At 38.9% G+C, this 23,053-nt stretch overlaps 1 protein-coding gene across 11 annotated transcripts in view; it reads left to right on the top strand.

The window, feature by feature from the left end:
- CADPS (calcium dependent secretion activator) overlaps positions 1-23,053 on the top strand; it is a 475,079-nt gene that overhangs the window by 365,288 nt on the left and 86,738 nt on the right. For 6 of the 11 annotated variants that reach the window (XM_009445771.4, XM_009445769.4, XM_516565.7 and 3 more), the window contains 3 exons: positions 7,583-7,689; positions 14,419-14,575; positions 15,370-15,511. In XM_009445771.4, the coding sequence (XP_009444046.2) occupies positions 7,583-7,689; positions 14,419-14,575; positions 15,370-15,511 (406 nt within the window). Of the gene's footprint in view, positions 1-7,582; positions 7,690-13,199; positions 13,221-14,418; positions 14,576-15,369; positions 15,512-23,053 lie in introns of all 11 variants that reach the window. The other 5 variants (XM_054682049.2, XM_001174527.6, XM_054682047.2 and 2 more) reach the window with 1 other exon arrangement.

The following is a 23,053-nucleotide window of genomic DNA, read 5'->3' as shown; positions in this document are numbered from 1 at the left end:
TCCAAGCAACTGTATACAATTCCAGAGAAGGGCCACAGTGGCCCAGCTTGGGTCACATGCTAACCCCAGAGCCAGTCGTAGTACCCATGATGGTATGAGGTACTATGGTTGGCCAGGTGTAGCTCATGTGACTTCCCCTGAAGGATACTTTCCTTGGAAGTCCCACCAAAATAACATGGAGTAGAGAAGGTAACTCCCCTGAGCAAGGTTCTTGCACATACAAGGACAGATTTCCAACACAATGTCCATGCAGAATTAAGCTCACTTTTCTTATATGCAACAGCTCAGCCCAAGGAACAAAGCCTGAGTTGGCATACAATACCAAATTAGAGAAGAAAAACCATTACAAGAGTGTTATTTCTTTCTTTAATTTAAATTAATTTGTATTAAGTTAAATAAAATTATTTTTAATTGTCTTAAATAGTTTTTGTTTTTGTTTTTTGAGACGGAGTCTTGCTCTGTCACCCAGGCTGGAGTGCAGTGGGGTGATCTCGGCTCACTGCAACCTCCGCCTCCCGGGTCCAAGCGATTCTCCTGCCTCAGCCTCCTGAGTAGCTGGGAATACAGGTGCACACCACCATGCCCAGCTAATTTTTGTATTTTTAATAGAGACGGGGTTTCACCATGTTGGCCAGGATGGTCTCGAACTCCTGACCTCATGATCCTCCTGCCTCAGCCTCCCAAAGTGCCGGGATTACAGGTGTGAGCCACCGCGCACAGCTGTCTTAAATAGTATTTCATTGCATTAAGAAACCTGATGTTATTCTCTGGCTTGGAAGTTTAAGTTATGATGTTTACTATTCAGAATTCAGCTTAGTACATTTGTTAAGTAACCAGGGACTTTGGATAAGAGATAAGAATTCCTGTGTAGTTTGTATGTATACTGAAAACACAGAGCATTTTATTTTTCATGAAAGCACTGCATTGGACAGGATCCACTGAGAATTCCCTTCTACCAATATTTGATGACCTACCCTGGCCCCAGCACTGCTCTAGGCCCTAGAAATACAGAATTCCCTGGCAGACAGGCAGATAGACAAATGTATATAATTTCCTATTATCCAGGGCCAGAAGTGCTCAAGTAGAAGCATCGACAGAGGAGCTGAAGCTTTGCTATGATGGCACTCTCTTGTTATGGCATATGAAGGCATAACCCTTGTCATGAAGGGAAGCTCTCAAAGATTTTTAAGCAGGAGCATGACAAGTTCAGATGTGTGCTTAACAGAGATCACTCTGACTGCTGCATGGCAGAGAATGAACTGCAAAAGAGAAAAGGGACTGAAGGCTGCCCTGGAGGCTTTAGCAACAGTTGAGGTGGAAATGATGAGACCTGAGTCATATGCCCACCCCCTCGGCAAGAGTGTGGATAAGCACGTGATCTAGTACGGTGTGAGATAAAATCAAGAGACATTTTGGAGGTAGACTGGACAAGCTATACCACCTAAGTCCTTACAGGGAAAAGACAACGATGGCTCCAATGAAAAGCATGGGAAAAATCCATGATCCATCCAACAGCCTGTATTAACACATACTTTAGACTGACCTAGAGCTGGAACCTTTTGAAAGGGAGTGGATATTGGAGAATCAAGGGGATCAAGTATACATAATAGACAGTCCCACTAAAGAAATTGTATTAGATTTCAACCTTGCATGTTTTTGGCCTATGTAGCCATCATTTTAGGGAAGCTGGGTATTCAGGATAGTATGATGTGGCTATCTGCTAAGCTTTCTGTTGCTACTTGAGCTTTTATCTACCCCCACCCCCAAATCATAGCAAATTGCTACAGGCTAGTTATTTTCTGTAATTACATAATACAAATACTAGCATCTTCAGCAACACATCAATAGGCTGGAACTTGGTAATAAGTTAGTTTCCATCAATCATATTCATCTCTCATATGATATTTCAGGGACTGGCAATTCACTAGCTAGAGCCAGAGTTGGTCAGGTTATTTAAGGGCTAATTGGAGTGTCTCTTGCTCCTGGATGCATCTCTTCCTTGGCTCAGATGAGCATGCAGCGGAATTCTCTTTTTGTTTTTCTGCAGTCACATTTAACTCTCTCTCTGGAAGCCAAGCAGATTTAATTGTGTAAACATGAGCAATGGTAATTGGGTAAATGAAGTTGGAAACCAAGGTATGATGTTTTTGTTTTGCTCTGTGAGGAAAAAAAAATAGGGAGCTTGTTTTTCTATGGTGGCAAACCTCACTGTCAGAATTCTGGACAGACAGTTGGCAGGAGGAAATCCCTTTATGAATTTCTCATCAAGACCCATTTAGCTGAAATATGTATCTGCTGCCTCATGGGTGACAGATCAACCCAGAGGCACCTTATTGTTTTATTCACCACCAGATCAAGTCTTTCTCTACCCAGGTTCAGTTAACTGGGTGAGAATGAGTCAGGAATTTCTGTGAGAACTGCACATGCAGGTAACATGCATTCACTGAAAGAGCCATGAGGATGGATTACCAGAAATGCTCTTAACTTTAGGCAGTGCTGTCAGTGGAAAACCAGATTTTAACAAAATATACAATATGGAGTACTGTTTTTTATGATGAAAGGATTAGTACTTGCCTCCTTTTAAATGGTTATCATTTAAAACTGAGTCTTCCAAATTCTATTTACACACATTTTTTTCCCAAACAATTTCAGTAAGAGGAAACTGTTAATTTTTTTGTCCTGTATTCTAAACACTGAAATGGTCCAGCAAGAAGAGGATCTCATCAACTCTTGCTTTTAATAGATGATTTTTGCCAGAATATTATATTTTATCCATATTTTTCAATCTTTTTTATTAATGTCACTAGAATTCCATTTCCTACATGCCTGCAGTAAAATTCATTTTCCCAGTTGAAAATTCAAGCAAACCAAGAAGCAAACTTGGCAATGGAGTATGTCCCTCTCACCATACAGATTGCTTTATAAACCAGAACTATTAGAAAGGAGCAGGTCCAAGGTTAATGAGACACTCATTAAAGAGAGAGAATTGCAGAAGCTGATAGTGCTCTGGGCCTGTATTGAAGGAGAGGCTATTGTTATAGGATGTTTGCTGTGCTGATATTGTAAACCACATGACAGATGGGTCAAGTGCTGATTACAGTATTCTAACATTTGGAATAGCAAGTAACATATTTGATAAGCTGGCAAGTTTTTATATATGATTCAACCCACAATATAAAAGCCACGAGAATTCCAAATTGAAAATAATTAAATGAGCTGGAAACAATCAGATACCACACATTTTCCCCCAAAATGACAGATTTTGACATGTTGAAATTCCACAAAGGGAGCAAGAATATTTCCTAGCTCACTTGAACTAATAACGGCCCTTCATCTGCTTTTGCAAAGCAATTAATTGCAGCCTTCTCACAATGTGGAGGTAGCAATAAACATGTGTAGGCATCTTGAGCTTTACAGAGATCAATCCCATAGATTGCTTTCTTTGCTCTTATCAGCAACCCTGTAACATGTACAAGAAAAGATACTCTCAATTTATAGATGAGGAAACTAAAGCACAGAGAGGTTCAAGTAGCAGATGCAAGGTTACGTAGAAAGTAAGTAACATATGGGGGATGACAAGCCAGATCTTCCAACTATTAATATATCAAGTCCTATTTCTGGTCATCTGTAAAAAAGAAGCAGCTATTAATGTATAGGTGTTCTTCATTGTATGAAGTGTATCTTTTTTTGGTCAGTGCTGCTGCTGCCATCATTCATGTGTATCCATCTGGATAAAGCATCTGGTATTTGCATTCAGCCTCTGAGTGTCTCGGTGGTGGTGGTGGGTGGGGGTTGCTGGTGACACTGGTAAGAGTCCTTGTCAAACAATGTCACACCTCTGTAGTGTTGAAGTATTGCCAAGAAAGCAGCAGCTCTCCGTTTGTGTTTTATCATTTTTGCTTATTTGGTTGTTCTTTTCAGAGTTTGTCATCTTACTTGTCACCCTTTGTTAGAGTCACTTTGTCTTTACTTTTTTACTGTCTCTCTTCACCTACCCAAGCAGCTCCCCTGCCACATCCTGGGCCTCCTCCTCCACCCACCCAAACGCAGACCAGCATGTTATATCAGAGGCTCAAAGGCATGCCTAGGTCAAAATCAAGTACCGTAAACTTTCATCATTCCTCTACTTGGCAGCTTTCTAGTTTAGTTTGCTTTTCTGTTCACCTTTCTTCTTGAAATTTTGTTTCAGTTTGGAACACTAAGCTGAGACTCGGGCTCTCAACTATAATTTTATAGGTTTTGAGATACTCAAAAGAGAGCATTTATTTCCAAATGTCCACATTTTTTTTTGTCTAGCTATGTCTGACATATGCAACATTTTCAAATCTCAATGTCAGCACAAAATAACATTGTTGTTGCATAACATTTTGCATGACAATTTTTTCTGTGTTATCAGCTTCAATTCTATTGTATGAAATGGTTCTTAAGTATACTATATTTTTAGTTCCATTTTATCAGTGCTCCAGCTAGTGCAAGCTTGGGGGATAGGAATATTGTAATTCATCTGAAGACAGCGTAAGTGGCCAAAAAAAAAAAAAAAAAAAAATCACTTCTAAGCACAAATTTCTCCTTGACCTCTGTTGGGGAGAGGGAAGAAGTGCTAAAGGATTTTGCACAATATTTTCTTTAAAGACAACATCTTAGGGAATTTACTTTTAGTTCCATTTTGCCATTTAGCTAGTAGTACAGCAGCTATGCAAACAAACAGGACAATAGTGCAGTGTCTTACTAATGTGGCTTGATCTACAGATGATGGAATCACAGCTAATTAATAGTAAATGAAAAACTGGCTACATGGGTTAATTGGCAGATCAAGTGTTCTAGATTAAAGGATCCTTAACCTGCTTACTTTAATGGTTTTATGTTCAAGTAAAATTGCAAAGGGTTTTATTAAACATACTGTCTGTATATATACATCAGGCATACACATATCTGCGTACATGTGCACACACTCATAGAATGGCTGCATGCACATGCACAATTTATGTGTATCTATTGATATCTATTGTAGTCAATCTAAGAGTACTGCCTATTAAAACAAATCTTCAGGTGGTCCTAGCTTCAACATCTTGGATTTCTCCAAACATAAAAATTATTGACTTTTTTTTTTAAAAGTGCATAAAAATATTGGTATGAATTATTTATGTATCCTATGTCATAAGCAGCCAGAATTCCCCTAGATTCGGTGAGTGTTTCACCCAAAAGGACAAAGCTCTCTATTTTTAAAGCAAGAGATGTCAAAGATGTGCCCCAAGTGGGATTTCCTGAAGATTTGTATTAATGTGCAGGCTTGTCTGTTACTAGAAAATGTATGTAAGTGTGTGATGTGTGTATGTGGGTGTATGTGTCGAATGGGTAATAAGCATAGGATGAGGAATTTGCAAATTGATGTGTAAATGTGAATATCAACGAATAAAAAATAGTAGCCTGTGCATATTTACTATCAAAATGCAAATACCTCACTCTACACATATTACCCAAAAATATATACACAGTATGTTTGTAGAAATGCCTGAAAGTCTACGAATGAAATTATGATAGTCTATTTATCAAATTACTAACAGGTCAGATGCCCCAAAAGCACAGAAGTCAATCTTGTCATACACTCTTTCTCTAAATATATGTTGCTCTAGACCAGGCAATGGGCTCTCAGCACCTAAGCTCCCACATCTCCTTATTCTGAGTGTTGGTTATTCTCTGCCTAATCCACATGTTTATGTTTCCCACAGCCCCACCTTCAGGCTCTAACCAGATCCAGCCACATTTCCATCTGGGTTTGGCAGAGATAATGGAGCTTTCCATTGACTTGAATCCAGGAAGCCCATTTTCACACTAGCCGTCAGGCCCTGTTAGACTGAGACTTTCAACACCTGGCTAATCTTACCCTGTCCCACTAATCACTCTTACATCCCATTTGCTAGAACACTCTTCTTGCATAGTGTCTCGCTGAATTTATTTTTCATTATTAAATCCTAAATTACTAATGACCTGATATGTTCATTACCTAAGAAATGCATAAAAGAATATTAAGAGCCTTTTTTTTTTTGTAAATTAGCAATCTCTTATGATTTTAAGTCTGCCTACTTCCTCCCACCCCCTGCTGCCTGCCAGAAACCTTCCTATTTAGTAATAGGTAATTCTTTCTAGCAAGAAACATCCTGAAGCCAAAATATACCTGTTTCAGATGAAGAGATGAAAATAAATTTTGCCAGTTCTTTTGCAAATGTTTGTACCTACTTGGGGAATTCTACTAAATGATATTTATTTCACTATATCCCATGTGCTCTGACTCTGAGGCTTCAAGGTTTGAAGGGGGCTAAACATGAAATACAAGTTCCCCTGGAATTCAGACTGGTTGAATCCAAGCAGTTTCACTGGCCAAGAAAACCTTTGTTTTGGCCGGGCACAGTGGTTCACGCCTGAAATCCCAGCACTTTGGAAGGCTGAGGCGGGTGGATCTCCTGAGGTAAGGAGTTTGAGACCATCCTGGCCAGCAAGGTGAAACTCTGTCTCTACTAAAAATACAAAAATCAGCCCGGCATGGTGGCGGGTGCCTGTAATCCCAGCTACTCAGGAGGCTGAGGCAGGAGGATCACTTGAACCCAGGAGGCAGAGGTTGCAGTGAGCTGAGATCGCACCACTGCCCTCCCAGCCTGGGCAACAGAATAAATGAGACTCCGTCTCCAAAAAAACAAGAAAAAGAAAAGAAAGAAAGAAAACCTCCTTTATGTTTTAAATATTACTGTTTTCCCAAAGGAAAAAAGTTTGTAACTTTTGGAACATAATGACATTGTCAAACTCATGAACTCAGCTCTAAAAAGAAGGCAACATAAGCCAGGGTTCAGATTCTTCTTGAGCTGGGTAAAAATACAACACTTTCAGTTTAAGAGAAACTAAAAACAAAGAAAACAATTAAGTACATTGTTTCAATTTAACTGATAAAATTTCAATGGTAACAACCAGTAGCACCAACTATCACAACCCATTCAATAATCTACTCCTAACACCCTTTTAACAATTATTATTCCTGACTAATGGCCCAGGCATATCCAATTTTTCTTTTCTATCTCCTCCCTGGACAACTTGAAGCAGACATTTGAATCTGCATTTTCAAAATGAACGTTCCAACATATGCGAGCCTGCAATGAAAAATTACACTGTAGCATTTAATAACTAATCTAAAAAACAAATGTAACAGCAATCAATATTAAACTCCTGTTAATCTTCCCACTTCAGGTAGCATAATTACAATCTAGAGAGTGGTATAGTACATTTATGCTGTCTTTAAAGAACATGTGTACAAAATGTCACTAAATTTGATATGGGCTGTCATAGACAATATAGCTTCATATGCAAATTTGAAGCTGGAGCACTGCTTTTTTCTAATATGTATTATAATAATGGTGATAATAATAAAATGGCTTTATGGTTTGCTCACTACTAATTACATGGCACTTAACATTTGCATGAATTTTTTTTAAAAAACTGATAACTATTCTCAATTTCTTATCCACTAGTTCTAATGGCCATAAAAGTAGCCTGCCACTTTCGCTGAATTTTAACACAAACTCTTGTACTACAGAAAATGTAGGCCGGTTAATCACTCCTGCCAAAAAGCTTGAAGATACAATACGTCTTGCTGAACTAGTCATTGAAGTTCTTCAGCAAAATGAGGAGCACCATGCAGAGGTGAGCAGGCTTGGTGGGAAGTGTATCTTACTGTCCCTTAGCTGAGCTTGCAGAGCTGATTTTCCCAGCCAGATTGTGAATAAGATGCCTTAACACCCATTTTCTTTTAACTGGGATTGCAAAGGGAATGAAAGTGGAAGTTTTGCAAGAAGTCTTTGGAAGGTTATTTTAACCAACCAAAAAGTGGTTGCATGTTGTATGTTTCGGCCTAAGTTTTCAGATGTTTCTAGCGATGAACAAATGAGGTGAGTGCTTTTTAAAGTTAATCATTCAAGCAGCATCTGGTTACCATTGTCCAGAACATAAAATATTTTTTGGTTTTTTGTGGTTGTTTTTGTTGCCACCACTGTTGTTTTTATTAGTTATTTGGTATGTGAACCACAGACCTTCTTTCTCAATTTATCTCTGTAACTTACTCTGCTTGTACTAGAGTCTTCACTTTTTTTTTCATCTTAGATTGCCTGGGTTGTTAAACACAGTGACAGAAGCAAATTATTCTGTGTTGTTCAACTTGTCGATTCTCCAACATACATCTAAATAAATATAGCTTACTTTTTTTAAGAAACCACTGTCAAAATGATCCTTTTGATAATAATTATAAACCAAGGGATTTCAAGGCTAACTAAATCCCAAACCTATAAGGACTTAAACAACCTAACACTTCCAAAAAAATTCCAAAATTTCGTGATGGTTAAATGGTTATATCAATGCTCGTCTCAAAATTGAGATTTAAAATCATCTCTCTTAAAATAATCTTTTTGAAAACTGCATAATTCTCCCCCTTTCTCTACATTCAGATTTACAGCAAAGGGGAAAAATGACATTTCCTAAAAGTAATTTCTCAAGTACCTAAAATGATCATTCCATGACTAAATGGAAATTGCCAGTATAGTTAAATAATATATAATACGCCATAAATCCAACCGTCCCGACTAATGCCTGATTGCATATTTAAATTTCCTCCCTGTTTTTCTACTATTTTATTCAATCTTGGCTGATCGTGGCAGGGGAAAGAGGTATGTGACTAAACCGAATGAACCAGCCACCTGCTGTCATACTTTGTGCATGCCCTTCCAGTACCATGTCTTCTAATGGGACTTTTCCTGGTGCTCCTGCTTTCTAACACTGACCCAAGGAATGTAACAGCAACTTCCAGTGGACTGCTTGTGGAATGGGTGACCCTCCACGGCAGGGTCAATGTGGGTGATTCTCTTGTGCGTGCATGAAGCAATTGATATACTTAACAACGACTGCAGTTACATCCCAACACAACGCCTCCTACCTGCCTTGATTCTGTCCTTAGCCTGGTGTAGTTTCCTATGTCTGTCTGTACTTACCTTTATTACAGCAGATGAGTATCAAACTTAGTAACCAGTAGCTCGCCGGAGTGATACTAATCTTCCTCAACAACCGTCTCTATGTGAATCATATATACAGTATTTATATATAGAGAGAGTACTGAAGAATTTTTTTCCCTGAAAACCCTTAAAGAATGGGGGTAAGACCCCTTGAGGCAGGTAGAACTAATTCATGCAGCATCTATCCACAACGCACAGCCATGAGTGATAAGGAAAAGCAAATCGATAGCCTCCAAACATGTAAACAATTAAGTGGGTTAGAATATTTTTCCTACGCTATCCTATAGGATGTTCTTTTCAGATTGCAGGCATCTGGGGTTCCGGTGATGGTAAGTGTGTTCTTCCCACGTGTCTACAAAGTCATCTCCAGAGGCATGGAGGGGCTCCAGCCTGCCCTCCTCTGATCTGAGTGGTTGAGGCTCTTCCCATGATGCTGGACTAAACCCACACATTCTTGAAGACATAAATACAAAGAGCACAGTTTTCTCAGTCACAATTGTGCTTTTAAGTGAATCAGAGGAGAAGAAAAATGACAGATATACTTGATTTATAATCAAGTTATTTTTGGAGGCTGCTACGGGCTAAGAAAGGATGTATATTTTTCTAAATTGCTCAAAAGAAACACCAAAGGAGGGCTTATATGCTAAACAAGGCACGTTTCACTTTTCCAAAAAGCCCTTTTTCGCTGTGTTAATCCTTATCCTAAACTGCCCTAATAACCATCATCACAAAATATTTTAATCTCGTATATTCAAAAGCCATTCAAATTAAATAGAGTAGACATCAACTCAATTCCCATTACCAACTTTAAAACTTAGTAATGAAAACTTCAGCATACTTTGGAGTGCCTGAGACCAAATTTTCTTTTAGATAAATGCACAGGATTCTTTCCAAAATTAAAAATTTTACCCAATCACAAAATCTTCTCCATCAATCAAAAGCTACCTATTGAGCGTCTTCCACCTTCTGAGCACTGAGGCAACTACCTTGGTGCTTTTTGAAAGACAACTAGGCATAGGACAGCCTGTCCTTCAAGCAGTAGAACGCAGGGTGTCCAGGAGTTTAGCCTCTGTGCCAGAGAAGTTTGGCTTTGAATCCTAGCTTTGCCTCTTCTCTTCCAGTATAACTTCTCTCATCCTGTAAAGTGGAGATAACAATAGATGGTCATTGTTAGAGTGGAAGGCCACATTCATTAAAGCATCTGGTGTTATGCCTGGCACAAAGTGAGCACTCCACAAAGCTTGGCTCTTTTGTTATGAGGAACAAATTGCTAAGGAAACAAAATATAAGAATATCTGATTATCAAAGTGACTAAACCTGTGTGGAAAGTACCAAATGAACAGAATAAACAGAACGTGTTGAGAGCAGATTCATTTCAAGGTACAGTGGGCCAGAAAGGCACTACCACCTGTTCTCAACTTTCACTTACAGATTGCAATCACGTGGACAGCTCTTGAAAATTCAGATCCCCAGGTCTTGTCCCAGCTCAATTTATTGAAATCTTCCAGGGAGGTGCTGAGCATGGGTAATTTTTAAAAGCTGCCCAGGTGATTCCAGTGTACAACCAGGCTCAAGACTGGCTGGAGTACAGTGGAAGAGGTAGCCTTACTGCTGGCACACTAAACATGGGGTTTTTCTTCCCCAAAAGAAAAAGTAAGACAATTATGTTCTACTGATCAGTACTCACTACCATGTTCTCTGGGTGCTCAGTATATTTAAAAAAAAAAAAAAAAAAAGAAAAGAAAAGAAAAACAAAAGACTAAATCCTAAGCTTGGATCTTGGCTGTGTGGCCATGCTGTTTGGTGGTACCACTCAAATCAAAGTGACTAGTAGGCTTGCCTCCTCCACCTAAAATAAAAACAATAATCCTTAAAGGCATTTTAAATTCCAAGATAAAGTAATTAAATGTCCCAAGAAAAGAAATCTCACCAGCTAAGAATACATCATATGCACACACACACAGTATATGGTAGCAGTGGTCACAGTTATCTCTTAATTGCAGCTTAACTCTGTTTCCAGAGTCTAATCTATTCACAAACATACACACACGAATTATGCCTTCATGTATGGTTGCTACACCTTCCCAATCTCTCTCTATGTATACGTATGTATATGTATATATGTATTGTGGTATATAGAGGAGTACATATATACATGTTAGTTTGTGTGCAAAATATACAGTGTGTTTGATGTAGACTGTACCCCTAAAGCACACATCTTTGTCTTTGAATAATGAAAAGCTCTGGGTAAGTATTTAGTAGCCGAAGTATAACTCTTTATTCTCCTTATCGTCTTTGGAAAAGGTTTATAAGACTTTAGATGCCCATGAACATTGTGAGTTAGCTCAAGTACAAAAATAGCATTCACCTGTATGAGCAAGCATAAAAGAAATATTTTTAAAGCCTGGCCTTTCCCAACCCAGTCACACAGATTCTGTTCATTTAATTGGAATTACACTTTTGCTTTCTGGTTGTTACTGCCCTTGCTAGAATCATTTTGTTCTTCTTGGAGAGTCGGGTTTGATTATAAGGTTTTGAAAAGAATTCCCTTGAATGTACAAAAATAGCTCTGGTCCTCACTTGCTCTACAGTCCCCAAATTTAAATTCTCTTGGTTCACTAGATCCCTAAACTGTTCTACCAGACTCCAATAGCAATGATTCATGCCACAGTAGTCATCGTTCTTTGCAGGGCTATTCATATCTAAATGATTATTAATGCAAGGATGGTAAATATTTGCTCAATAATATATTAAATTACAATGAGGGACGAAGTTCTCTATAGATCATAGAAGTGGCACTTCTTATGACCTCTGGTTTGCAACTTTTAAGCTAAAAAGCTGGTAAGAGGCCAGGTGCGGTGGCTCATGCCTGTAATCCCAGCACTTTGGGAGGCCGAGGCAGGTGGACCAGCTGAGGCCAGGAGTTTGAGACCAGCCTGGCCAACATGATGCAACCCCGTCTCTACTGAAAATACAAAAACAAACAAACAAACAAACAAAAATTAGCCAGGTATGGTGGCAGGCGCCTGTAATTCCAGCTAGTCAGGAGGCTGAGGCAGGGGCTGCAGTGAGCCAAGATCGCACCATTGCACTCCAGCCTAGGTAACAAGAGCAAAACTCCGTCCCAAAAAAAAAAAAAAAAAAAAAAAAAAATTGCTGGTAAGAGCCAGGTATGAGGTTGGGTTAATAAACTTTTAATTGCAAACATTTGAGCTTGGTTTTTTTGTTTTGTTTTGTTTTTTCCTGTCATTCTAGGGCAAATTATGTCTGGGGAGGCAACTCAGTCTTCCCAGTAACTTTTCTTGGACTCATCCTGAAGATGTAAAGTTAGTTGAATAACTAAAGAATAAGTACTAGCCAATATTTAGTGTACCTTTGTGAATTTTTCAAATGTCTGGAATCAGGATTGATGAGAGTCAGCCTTCCACACAGGGGTGGAGATGGAACTTCATCCAGCAAGTTCCAGGGTTTAGATGGTCTCTGCCTAAAAGGCTGGTGTCTGGGAAAGTTCTGGGGGTGGCATGGAGGGTTTCTCTATCTACTGGACTTAGCTAGGTAGTCAGTGGAGTAAGCCCTAAACCCCAGGGCTCTCATCTGCAGGTGGTGAAACTACAATAAAACCTCATCGGTTCAGACCCAAATATTGGAATCTGTGACAATTCAATTGCAGATGTGACTCTTTTTCTTATGTAATATATTTGACTTGATCTCAACTTTCTCAGGAAATTCTAAAGACTCTTCTTACAAGTTAGAGGAATCCAATACCCTTTTTTCCATCCTAGGATCTATGAAATTAAATCTACTGTTTCTTTGACTTCAATTTATAAGTCAACTTATCTATAATTATTACATGCTTAAAAAACATTTACACTTATGTTGCGTTAATAACTAATGTAAACTTAATGAATACTTTTTACTTTAGTATCCAATTATAGGCTACATTCAAAAACAGTAAAAGGATATCTCTTTTTAGAAAGTCCAATAAGTTAGGCTTTTTTTTGCTGACAGGCCAGCATCTCCCCTCTCCCATTAATCTGAATCAGTGAGGTTTTACTGTAAATTAAAATGGAAACAGCAGGTGTCTATTTCCAGCCAAGCCAACCTTGCAGAATGGTCCATGACTTGATTTTTTTCATTTAATTTGCAAACCAGCCACATGTTGATAAAGGAGAAGTAAGTAAAGTGAAATCTCGTGAAAGAAGAGAGGTGGACCCCTATTCTGCCTCCTAGTGGCTGTTAGAATATCCCTCTAATAACTAATAGATCACAGAAGAGCTTGGCCATTGAACAAACCCTTTCATTTATGGAATTTTTCCATAATCATCTTTCATATTTTCAAATGCCTTCCCATCTTTTTTTGGTGAATGCTCCGGAAAGTGTTTCCAATGTAAATACTTTGCGGCATTGAATGGGGATGTGGGGGACCAGAAGGGGCTGGCAATTTGTTTTTGTTTTTCTGCTCTCTTTGAAATCGGCAAAACAGGGCCTGTTGACACTGCCACTCATTCTGCATGCTCCCTGCCAGAAATGATTAGTCAACATGCATGCATGCCTTTGAATTGAATTCACATCTGGCCCAGTCTGATGTGAATGTCACCCCCTGAGACCCTGCACAATGATTTCCGAGGGCCCATGTGCATGAAAATGAGTTACTTCACTGATATTTTTTGGTTTTCAATGTACATATGTGTCCAACCCCCAGAAAAATAAGTCCTGATCTTACTCAGTGTTTTCTAGCCTAAGCCTGATCTTTCCTCCAGACTGGATACAAAACCAAAGCCTCCTTGCTTAAAAAGATTACAACTCAAAAGTTTTGTGACAATTGCAACAATGGTTTTCTTTGACTTAGTATGAAATAGGAGTAACATTTCCAATGTGTAGGGAAACATGAGTTCTTGAGTTTTTGTATGAGACCATAGACAAGCCCCAGATATGTAGATATAAGTGAACAATAATTACAAATTTTCAAGTTAGACCAGCAGAAAACCCATAAACACAGTGAAGAAACTCCCAGATTTTAATACCTTAGAGCAAGAACTAGCCAACAACAATGACAAAGAGCATGACTCAAAACGTACTGAGTTATTGTAAATTGAACAGAAGTTCCACGTCTGTCATTTCTACTGCAGCATCCTCTGACCCATAGGTCAGAATAAAGGCTCTCTATGGCAGGCCTGGAATCACGCAAAGCACTGCCTTAGACACTTAGCACCCCAATTGTATCAAAAATTCTGTTCTCTTTACAATAAAATTACCAAACCCTGCTGGATGCACCATTAATTTTGAACAGTGAGGGCTAGAGTTCACGTCTTATGTCCGAGAAAGAAGCTCATCACTTCTTTGTCTATTGTTTTTCTGCCAAATTTTAAAGGCCTTTGCGTGGTGGTCAGATTTAATGGTGGAGCATGCGGAGACGTTCCTGTCACTCTTTGCAGTAGACATGGATGCAGCCTTAGAGGTGCAACCTCCAGACACATGGGACAGTTTTCCACTATTTCAGCTGCTGAATGATTTTCTCCGTACTGACTGTATGTATTACCTTTGACTCTTTGACTTTCCTAAGTAGTGTGCAGATAAACAGATCACTAAGATGTCTTTATCCCAAGCAGACTACAGGCTTGGCATAGCTCTTCATGGTTTTATTATTATTAACCCCACCCCCCAAAAAGAAACATACAGCTGAAGGGTATTCTCTTTCTTCCAAAGAGAGCGTTCTAGGGACGCTCTCTCTTAACTAGACAGAATAACCTGAGAGTAATGTGAGAAGAGGTATCCATTTTTTGTGTGTTTTATTGTCTCTCAGATTAATTAACCTCTTCATATTTTGCAATTTTTATCAAAAGGTGCTTTCTAGATGAAAAAAAAAAATTTCCAGCTGACTAACATGTCAAGCATTTCAGAGTATGTTATAGTGACAACAGCCATAAAATAGACCTTCCTCCCCAGGGAGGGTGATGAAGGAGGGCAGAGTATGAAGAGTGTTCTTTGTTCCTAGGAACTTAATGGGAAGAAGGGAAGTGGGTGCAAGAAAAACAGAAAAAAAAATAGTGTGGATTGTTGTTTTTGTTGTTTCTTAAAGTAGCATGATCGTTTTTCCTTTTAGAAGATCAATACCAAGGGGTAAAGTGTTTTCGAATTCCATTTCAATGCTTTTTATGTACTTTTTTCCTTCTCTTCTCTTTTTGGCTTCCTTAGAAGCAGTATATTAAATGTAGAAGACAATCAATCATCTGTGTGTGTGTGTGTGTTTGTGTGTGTGTGTGTGTTGTACGTTGATAAAGTAGCTGTGGGTTCTTAACAAGCTTTTGCTTATCTGTTCTAGATAATTTGTGCAATGGAAAATTTCACAAACACCTGCAAGACCTGTTTGCCCCACTTGTTGTTAGATATGTGGATCTGATGGAGTCCTCAATTGCACAATCCATTCACAGGGGCTTTGAGCGGGAGTCATGGGAACCAGTCAAGTAAGGAAACCTTTTTTGATACCATCGGAGTTTGGGTACAAATGGCTGGAGAGTAATACAGAAATGGATTAATGATGTCATATGGGTTTCACTGTTATTGTGGACAGAGAGAAACACCATACATTTCTTCTACTATGATGCTCATAGCTTCTTTGCCCAAATGGCAGGAGGGTCGGGGATGGAGGAGGTGGGCAGGGTAGGGGAAGAGGCTGAAAAAACATTTTATGAAATGAAATCTCTTATTGCACAAGATAAATAAGGAAGAAGGAATATAAACTCGGCTGTGATATTTGTGTGGTATGTCTTACTCCAATGGTGTTATCTCTAGGATTCAGTGTTTCCCAAAGTGTGTTCGGTGGGGTTCTAGGCAGGGAGGTCAGCAAACTTTTTCTATAAAAGGCCATATACTATATACTTAGGCTTTTGGAGCCACATAATCTCTGTCACAACTCACCTCTGTCATTGTAGCATGAAAGCAGTCATAGACAGTATGTAAATGAACGAGTGTAGCTGTGTTCCAATGAAACTTTGTTAACAAAACAGGTCCATAGTTTGCCATTGCCTGGTCTAGGCCTTTTAGATGCACCTTTTTAAAAAAAACCTTTATGGCCAAGTATGTTTAGGAAACAATACCTACCCCACTGACCTAGAATTTTGTGTAACTCTGTTTAACCCGGATTTTCCTAAATGTATTTGACAACCGTGTGCTTTTTTTAAAATGGGACATATACCCTGCAGGATAAATTATGGGAAATCTTGTGGGTTGCAAGTTTGTCAATTTCCGCAAATGTTTGGCAAATTTTAGGTCTTATTTGAAAATGTTTGGCAGGCTTGGTGCCATCTCCATTCCCCAGATGGGAAGAGGGCTTGACTTGAGGCTCCAGAGTGTCAGTCTCAGACTCCCCTTTCTGAAAAAATAGAGACTCCTATATGGAGAGTTTGATGGTTATGGTTTGATGGTTTGAAAAGCTCCGGTAAAGCCTACTGCTGGATTTGCCTTGTTAGTTTCTTTCTTTCTTTCTTTCTTTTTTTTTTTTAAGGAAATCATTTTGTTCATGCTAGTATTTTACATCTTTGGGATGCAGCAAACAGTATGGAGCAAAGTAGAGGGATGTTACAAGCACATTTTAGGAACTCCAGAACAAATATTCATGAGGCCTTTCCTCAGTTTGGAAGCCTTGACTTGCAGCCTATTTTTAAGCAGTTTTCTGAACTGAGACCCTCCTCTAATGTTATACTGTATAAGGCTCTCACTGATAAATTAATGCAAAATAGGCTTTTCTGCCCCCCTTCCACATCTGAGCCACAGGAGAAGTTTCCCTATTGCAAGGAGGTTAATAACCAGTAGCTCCTCCTTTGCAAATACCAAGAAATTTAAATTTTAGTTTGTTATTCTCCAGTTTATAACAGTCTCTTAATATGGCCCTACTGACTTTTCACTCATGAGGGTAGAACTGGATCCCTTGATGGTAAATTATTGAGAGGCTCTATTTTTTTTCAATGTTCAATACAATGAAGACAGTTGTGCTGGAGAATAGCTATTAAGAGGAAAAGGTTAAAATGAGTAATATTTACGTTTTAAAATAACAGTGGTCTTGAAATAACATTTACTTACTTGCACTTAAATACGGAGACTACTACTACCAACACACATGGAAGAGAACAATTGGTATCCTTCACTATTCCTTGAAGAGCCCTAGATTTAGTGCCCATTTACTAGCCAGAAGTCAAGGGTTCAAACCTCTATGAACTTGTTTGCTCCCCTGCAAAACTGAAGTTTTAAAAATGTGCCTGTCCAGTGTCTGAGAATTGTCATGGAACTTTGTGATAATGTCACTAAGTCATTTTATAATCTGTTAAATTTCTTAAAAGTCAAACACGGCCGGGTGCGGCAGCTCACGCCAGTAATCCCAGCACTTTAGGAGGCCGAGGCGGGTGGATCACAAGGTCAGGAGATCGAGAACATCCTGGCTAACACGGTGAAACCCCGTCTCTACTAAAAATACAAAAGATTAGCTGGGCGTGGTGGTGGGCACCTGTAGTCCCAGCTACTCGGGAGGCTGAGGCAGGAGAATGGTGTGAACCCAGGAGGTGGAGCTTGCAGTGAGCCGAGATCACTCCAGCCTGGGCGACAGACCGAGATGCCGTCTCAAAAAAATAATAATAAAAGTTTAACACATGACTGCTACTTCTTTGGGGGCATTAAATATTCTTAATACCATCAGAAATAAAGATAGACTCAAAAATCATCTTCATACCTGGAAATCTTAGTCTAGGGATGTTTTCTTGGGAATATTTTTACCAATTAAAAAAAAATTTGAACTCTTGCATGGGCAATTTAAAGGTCTGCAAATTGTGAATAAAGGAATAATAGTTGTGAATAATAACCTGAGAATTATGCAGATACGTGTGTGTTTTTTAGTAGCTTTTTGCTATCTAAAATTATGCTGTTAGTGAATATGATTGTGGTTTGTTCAATTCATACTAAATAGTATATGCCTTTCAGAGTATGTGGAGATCTTTAAAAGTGCCAACTAAGGGCTGAGTGTGGTTGTTCACACTTGTAATCCCAACACTTTGGGGGGCCAAGGCGAGAGGATCACTTGAGGCCAGGAGTTCAAGACCAGTCTGGGCAACATAACCAGACTCCATCTCTACAAAATAAAAAAAGTAGCCAGGCATGGTGGCACAGCATGTAGTCCAAGCTACTCAGGAGGCTGAGGTGGGAGGATTGCTTGAGCCCAGGAGTTCAAGGTTACAGTGAGCCATGATCCTGCCACTGTACTCCAGCCTGGGGTGACAGAGTGAGTCCCTATTAAAAAATAATAATAATAAATAAATAAATAATAAAAACAGTGCTAACTAAAATACAAGCTACCACACACATTGTATCAGCCGATTTTTAAACAGAGTGTGGATGCCACGGGACAGCTTTGCAGAATGGAATAAAATGGAGTGTAAAAAAGAGCTTGGAGACATGTTATGTGCTAAGAGGAGTGACTCTCTCCATGTTTCCTACAACGTGAATAGAAATAAAGTGTGAACTTCCATCTGACTACTTATTGGTGGGTTGATGAAGAAGCAGATTCATTTCTCTTCTTAGATTTTTTTTCCAAGTGAAGAATGATCTTTTTGGCATACTTCTCATCAAGCTCACCCCAAAACAAGAAACTAACTTAGGTAAATAGATTTAGTTTGCTCAGTCTTTTCCATTTTTGCCACAGAATCTTCCAATACATACATACACACACACAGCCTTTCTTTCAAACAATTGTTATCCTCAAGTAGTTCTGTTCTTCTTCTTTTCAAAATTTATAAGCACCTCATTATAAGTAAAATGAGAAATGCATTGTAATGAAATGCAATGTAATGTTCAAAATAATTAGCATTCAAAATGCTGAAGAAAAATAGCAATCTGACAAGAAAATGCTACCAATGTATTGAGTTTGCTAAAAAGAGAATGAAAAATATCCTTTATTCTTCAGATTTTCTTATTTCAAAATATGGCCCTGTAAAAGAAAATAGATATCATCATTTAGGCTTGATACAATTAAGGTTATTTAAGATGAACAACAAAAACAACAACAACAAAAATAATTGAAGTTATTTGACGGAAAGGGTAAAATGGCTGAGTCCTATGGCAGCCTTTCCCTAGAAAGACAGTCTTCCATCTCTTCGAAAAGAGAAAAGGGAAGCTACATCTCTGTTTCCGTTAAGCCAGACACAGTCATGGTTAGAATCTCTATGAATTGGTGGAAAATGTCATCTCTTTGCTTCTAACCATAGCTAAAGATAGTCAGCTTCTCAAAGACAGTCCCAAGTTGTCAATAAAATCTGGAGCCCATGGCCCTCTCATGGGTTTCCATCTGGACATGTAGTAGGGTCACCACTCACAGTTGGGCAGGTTGCCCACAATCCTTCTGGCAGCTGTGAATATGAGGTTTTGGTCCTAACAAGAAATGGACAACATTTCCATCAGCTCTTCAGTGTTAGCTCATTGGTAATAAGCCATGGTGGCCTTCAATATGAAAGAAAACCTAGAAAACAACTCATTCAAAGTCTTACCAAGTCTAGTACCTCCACCACCCTTGCCTACTACCTTTTCCCTGACAGATGGTCACTCAATCTTTACTTAAACACCTCCAGGCGTGGGGAATCCTTGGCTGCATGGTTGCCCACTTCAGGTTAGGACTGTTCTGAGGCAAGAGCCAGAACTTAACTCTGGAGGTGGGGTTCAGAAACCAGACCAAATTGGGAACTAGCTAAAACAAGGATGGGGCAAAAGTGGCTTTCCATAAGACATTCCCACCAGTGTGCCCTGTCAGTTTACCATTGCCATGGAGTTACCACTCATTTCCATGTCAATGACCTGATGACCCAGATGTTACTACCCTTTGCCTAGAAATATCTTACATAAACCTCTCCTTAATCTACATGTAATTAAAAGCATGTATAAATATGACTGCAAAACTGCCCTGAGCTGCTACTCCAAGCACACTGCCTGTGGGAAAGCCCTGCTCTGCAGGAGCAGTCACAGCTCTGTAACACCACCAGAGATTTTACACTACCACTTCAATAAAGCATTTTTCTTCCACTTTACCATCGGCTCACCCTTGAATTCTTTCCTGGGTGAAGCCAAGAACCCTCATGGGCTAAGCCCTACTTTGGGGCTCTCTTGCCCTGCATCAGCTCTGAATGGTAGAACTAAACACTGCTTCTTAATATATGCACACTGTAAAATCTGGGATTCTCATTTCTCAAAATGCACTTTCTCACTCTGCCTCAGATATGCATATAAAAAGTATTTTTTAATGTCACTTTCCAAATAGTCATAGATATCAATATCTTTTTTTTTTTTTTTTTTTTTTTTTTGAGACAGAGTCTTGCTCTGTCGCCCAGGCTGGAGTTCGGTGGTGCGGTCTTGGCTCACTGCAAGCTCTGCCTCCTGGGTTCAAGCGATTCTTCTGCCTCAGCCTCCCGAGTAGCTGGGACTACAGGTGCCCGCCACCACGCCCAGCTAATTTTTTGTGTTTTTAGTGGAGCAGGGTTTCACTGTGTTAGCCAGGATGGTCTCGATCTCCTGACCTCGTGATCCACCAGCCTTGGCCTCCCAAGGTGCTGGGATCACAGGCGTGAGCCACTGCACCTGGCCATCAATATCTTTTTTGAAAATAAGTTTTATTGTATATATTTAAGATATAAAACATAATGCCATAAGATACATATGTAGTAAAATTGTTACTATGGTGGAACATATTAGCATATCAACCATCAGACCAAAGACACCTTAGCAATATGCAGGTGGCCTGGTGTCAAATAGACAAGTAATGTACTTGGTGTCAGATCTCATGATTCTGCCAATAATTTGCTGGGTGACCTTGGGCCACCAAGTTTTCTGAGTTGAGATCCTCCCTCAGTTCACCTCCCTGAGGCTCAGTATCCTACTTTGTCAAACAAGGACTTTGAATAACCAAAGCTTTTCCAATGCTAACATTCTTGAAAATATCACTGTCCATATTCAGACACATATGCACATTTGATCATCGCTGCCTCCCTAACACCTATAACAGGGCCTGGAACATAACAGGTGCTCAATAAATGTTTGTTGATTAATTGCCATATTTGTTAAAGAACCCACACAGGCTGAAAATGATAAGGATGTAATGGGAAAACTATGGGGATGTTTCCCCAGATGAGGGTTTCAATCTAGTTGGGTCTGAGCAACATACACACAAGAAAAATGACTTTATGAAATGTCAAAATTATCATGAAAAAGGAAAAACGACTTTATTTGCCAATGTAAAATCTGTAATTTACAAATAACATAAGGAAAAGTTATGAGGACATAAGAATAGAGGGGAATCAATTTCCACTAAGGGGTCATGAAAAACATAGCTTGAGAGCAAGATTTCAAAAGGGGTAGGGATGCTGGGAAAGATGATGTACAAAGGTAGAAATACAAGGGAGGGAGAGCATGCAAACGCTGAGTTTTTGCCAGCATGGATTATAACAAAGGCAAGCCGTAAAGTTGGAGAGATGTTTGGGAGGTTCTAAAGTCCCACGAAGTTTGGAATTTTTTTTTCTGTAGATGATACATTCTCAATGGGGGCTTTACAGCTCATAAGTTGAGAAAATTGACTCAGGTGGGAGGGTGGCGCTTAAAAACGTCTTACTCTTTTTATATATATAGCACAGATCTACATATAATACATAAACAGATATTCTATATATCTGTTGTATTAAATTTTCATGGAGAAGGAAGTTGTGGGGCAGGGTGATAATGAGTAAAAGATTGTAAAATACTGCTCTAGATTCTAGGAAGATATTAGAGAATGCCCCTGCCCCAAAGTAGGGATTAGACCTAAGCACAAACACTGACAGAGGCTTCAGTGCTCAAAGCACTAAGAAAAGACAAGATGTGCTACATATATGCATGCAACAACTGATTCATAAAAGTAGAAGGCATTTTGTATCTTAAATACAACCCCATCCATAAATCTAAAGCCAAAATCTTTGAGAAAGGCACAACTATATCCCTTCTGCATGGAGTCAGTGTCTTGATTAGAGTCAATTCTAGAAGCAGGAATGACTTCACCTCCACTCATTTCTATCCATAGAAATGATGAGACGTGCACACATCTGTGACATTCATCCATGTAAGAGTGAGTAGATGAGAATGTTTCTAAACCATCCACGGATGGGCACTTTGGCCTAAATGGAAGCTATTCTTTTTCAAGAGTCCCCAAAATGAATGAAAGAGTGTAAATTTTAATGCATATAAGTTGTTAGGATTGCAATTCATACTTCTTGTACTATCCAGACATATCCAATTATGATTCTCTCAGAGATGCATAACTAACTTGTTTTAAGGTAGCTGCTAAAAGGGCCCTCTTTAAAGTAATAATTCATTATAGTCATCAGCAGTTCCAGGAGCCTGATTGGAACTAAGTGCTACTTAAAAATTCCCCCTTTTCACATGTGTATTAGTAAAATATTATGCTTAGAATTACCTCCTTGATTCTTTATGTTATTAATATCCAAATGAAATATTAGTAACACTAGTAATACACTACATTATTTTTCTAAAAGCAGAAATATCAAGCATGTTTCATCCTTTTGAAAGTAGAGCATTATAAAATTTGAAAGTAGAGCATTAAAAAAAGAGAAGGAAATGTTTCTATGAGTCCAGTGCAGTAGTCTAGCTGAAATGTCATATTTTACAAATACAATATGTTTTGATTAATAGAAGTATTTTTTTATTTTTGTGTGCAAAATGAAGCTTGCTTCTAATTTGTGTACCCGCCACCCGCTAATATGTTTAAATTAAATTGCTTTTGCATACATTTGTATGTTATTCACTCCTAACTACTTTTAATTTGCTCAGAATTGACATTTTAACTTTCCGGGCTGCCATCTCTAAGATCTTCTAATTCCTTGATCATTATTCAGTGTGTGTATCATTTAATGATCACATTTGCTTATATAGGCTTACACATGTCTCAGTGGAAATCGCCAACGGTTTTGTTACATGGCAGTGTTTAA

Source organism: Pan troglodytes, chromosome 2, assembly GCF_028858775.2.
Source record: "Pan troglodytes isolate AG18354 chromosome 2, NHGRI_mPanTro3-v2.0_pri, whole genome shotgun sequence".
Classification (NCBI taxonomy): domain Eukaryota; kingdom Metazoa; phylum Chordata; class Mammalia; order Primates; family Hominidae; genus Pan; species Pan troglodytes.
The sequence above is the reverse complement of the archived record's forward strand: the minus strand, read 5'-3'. Positions and strand labels throughout refer to the sequence as shown.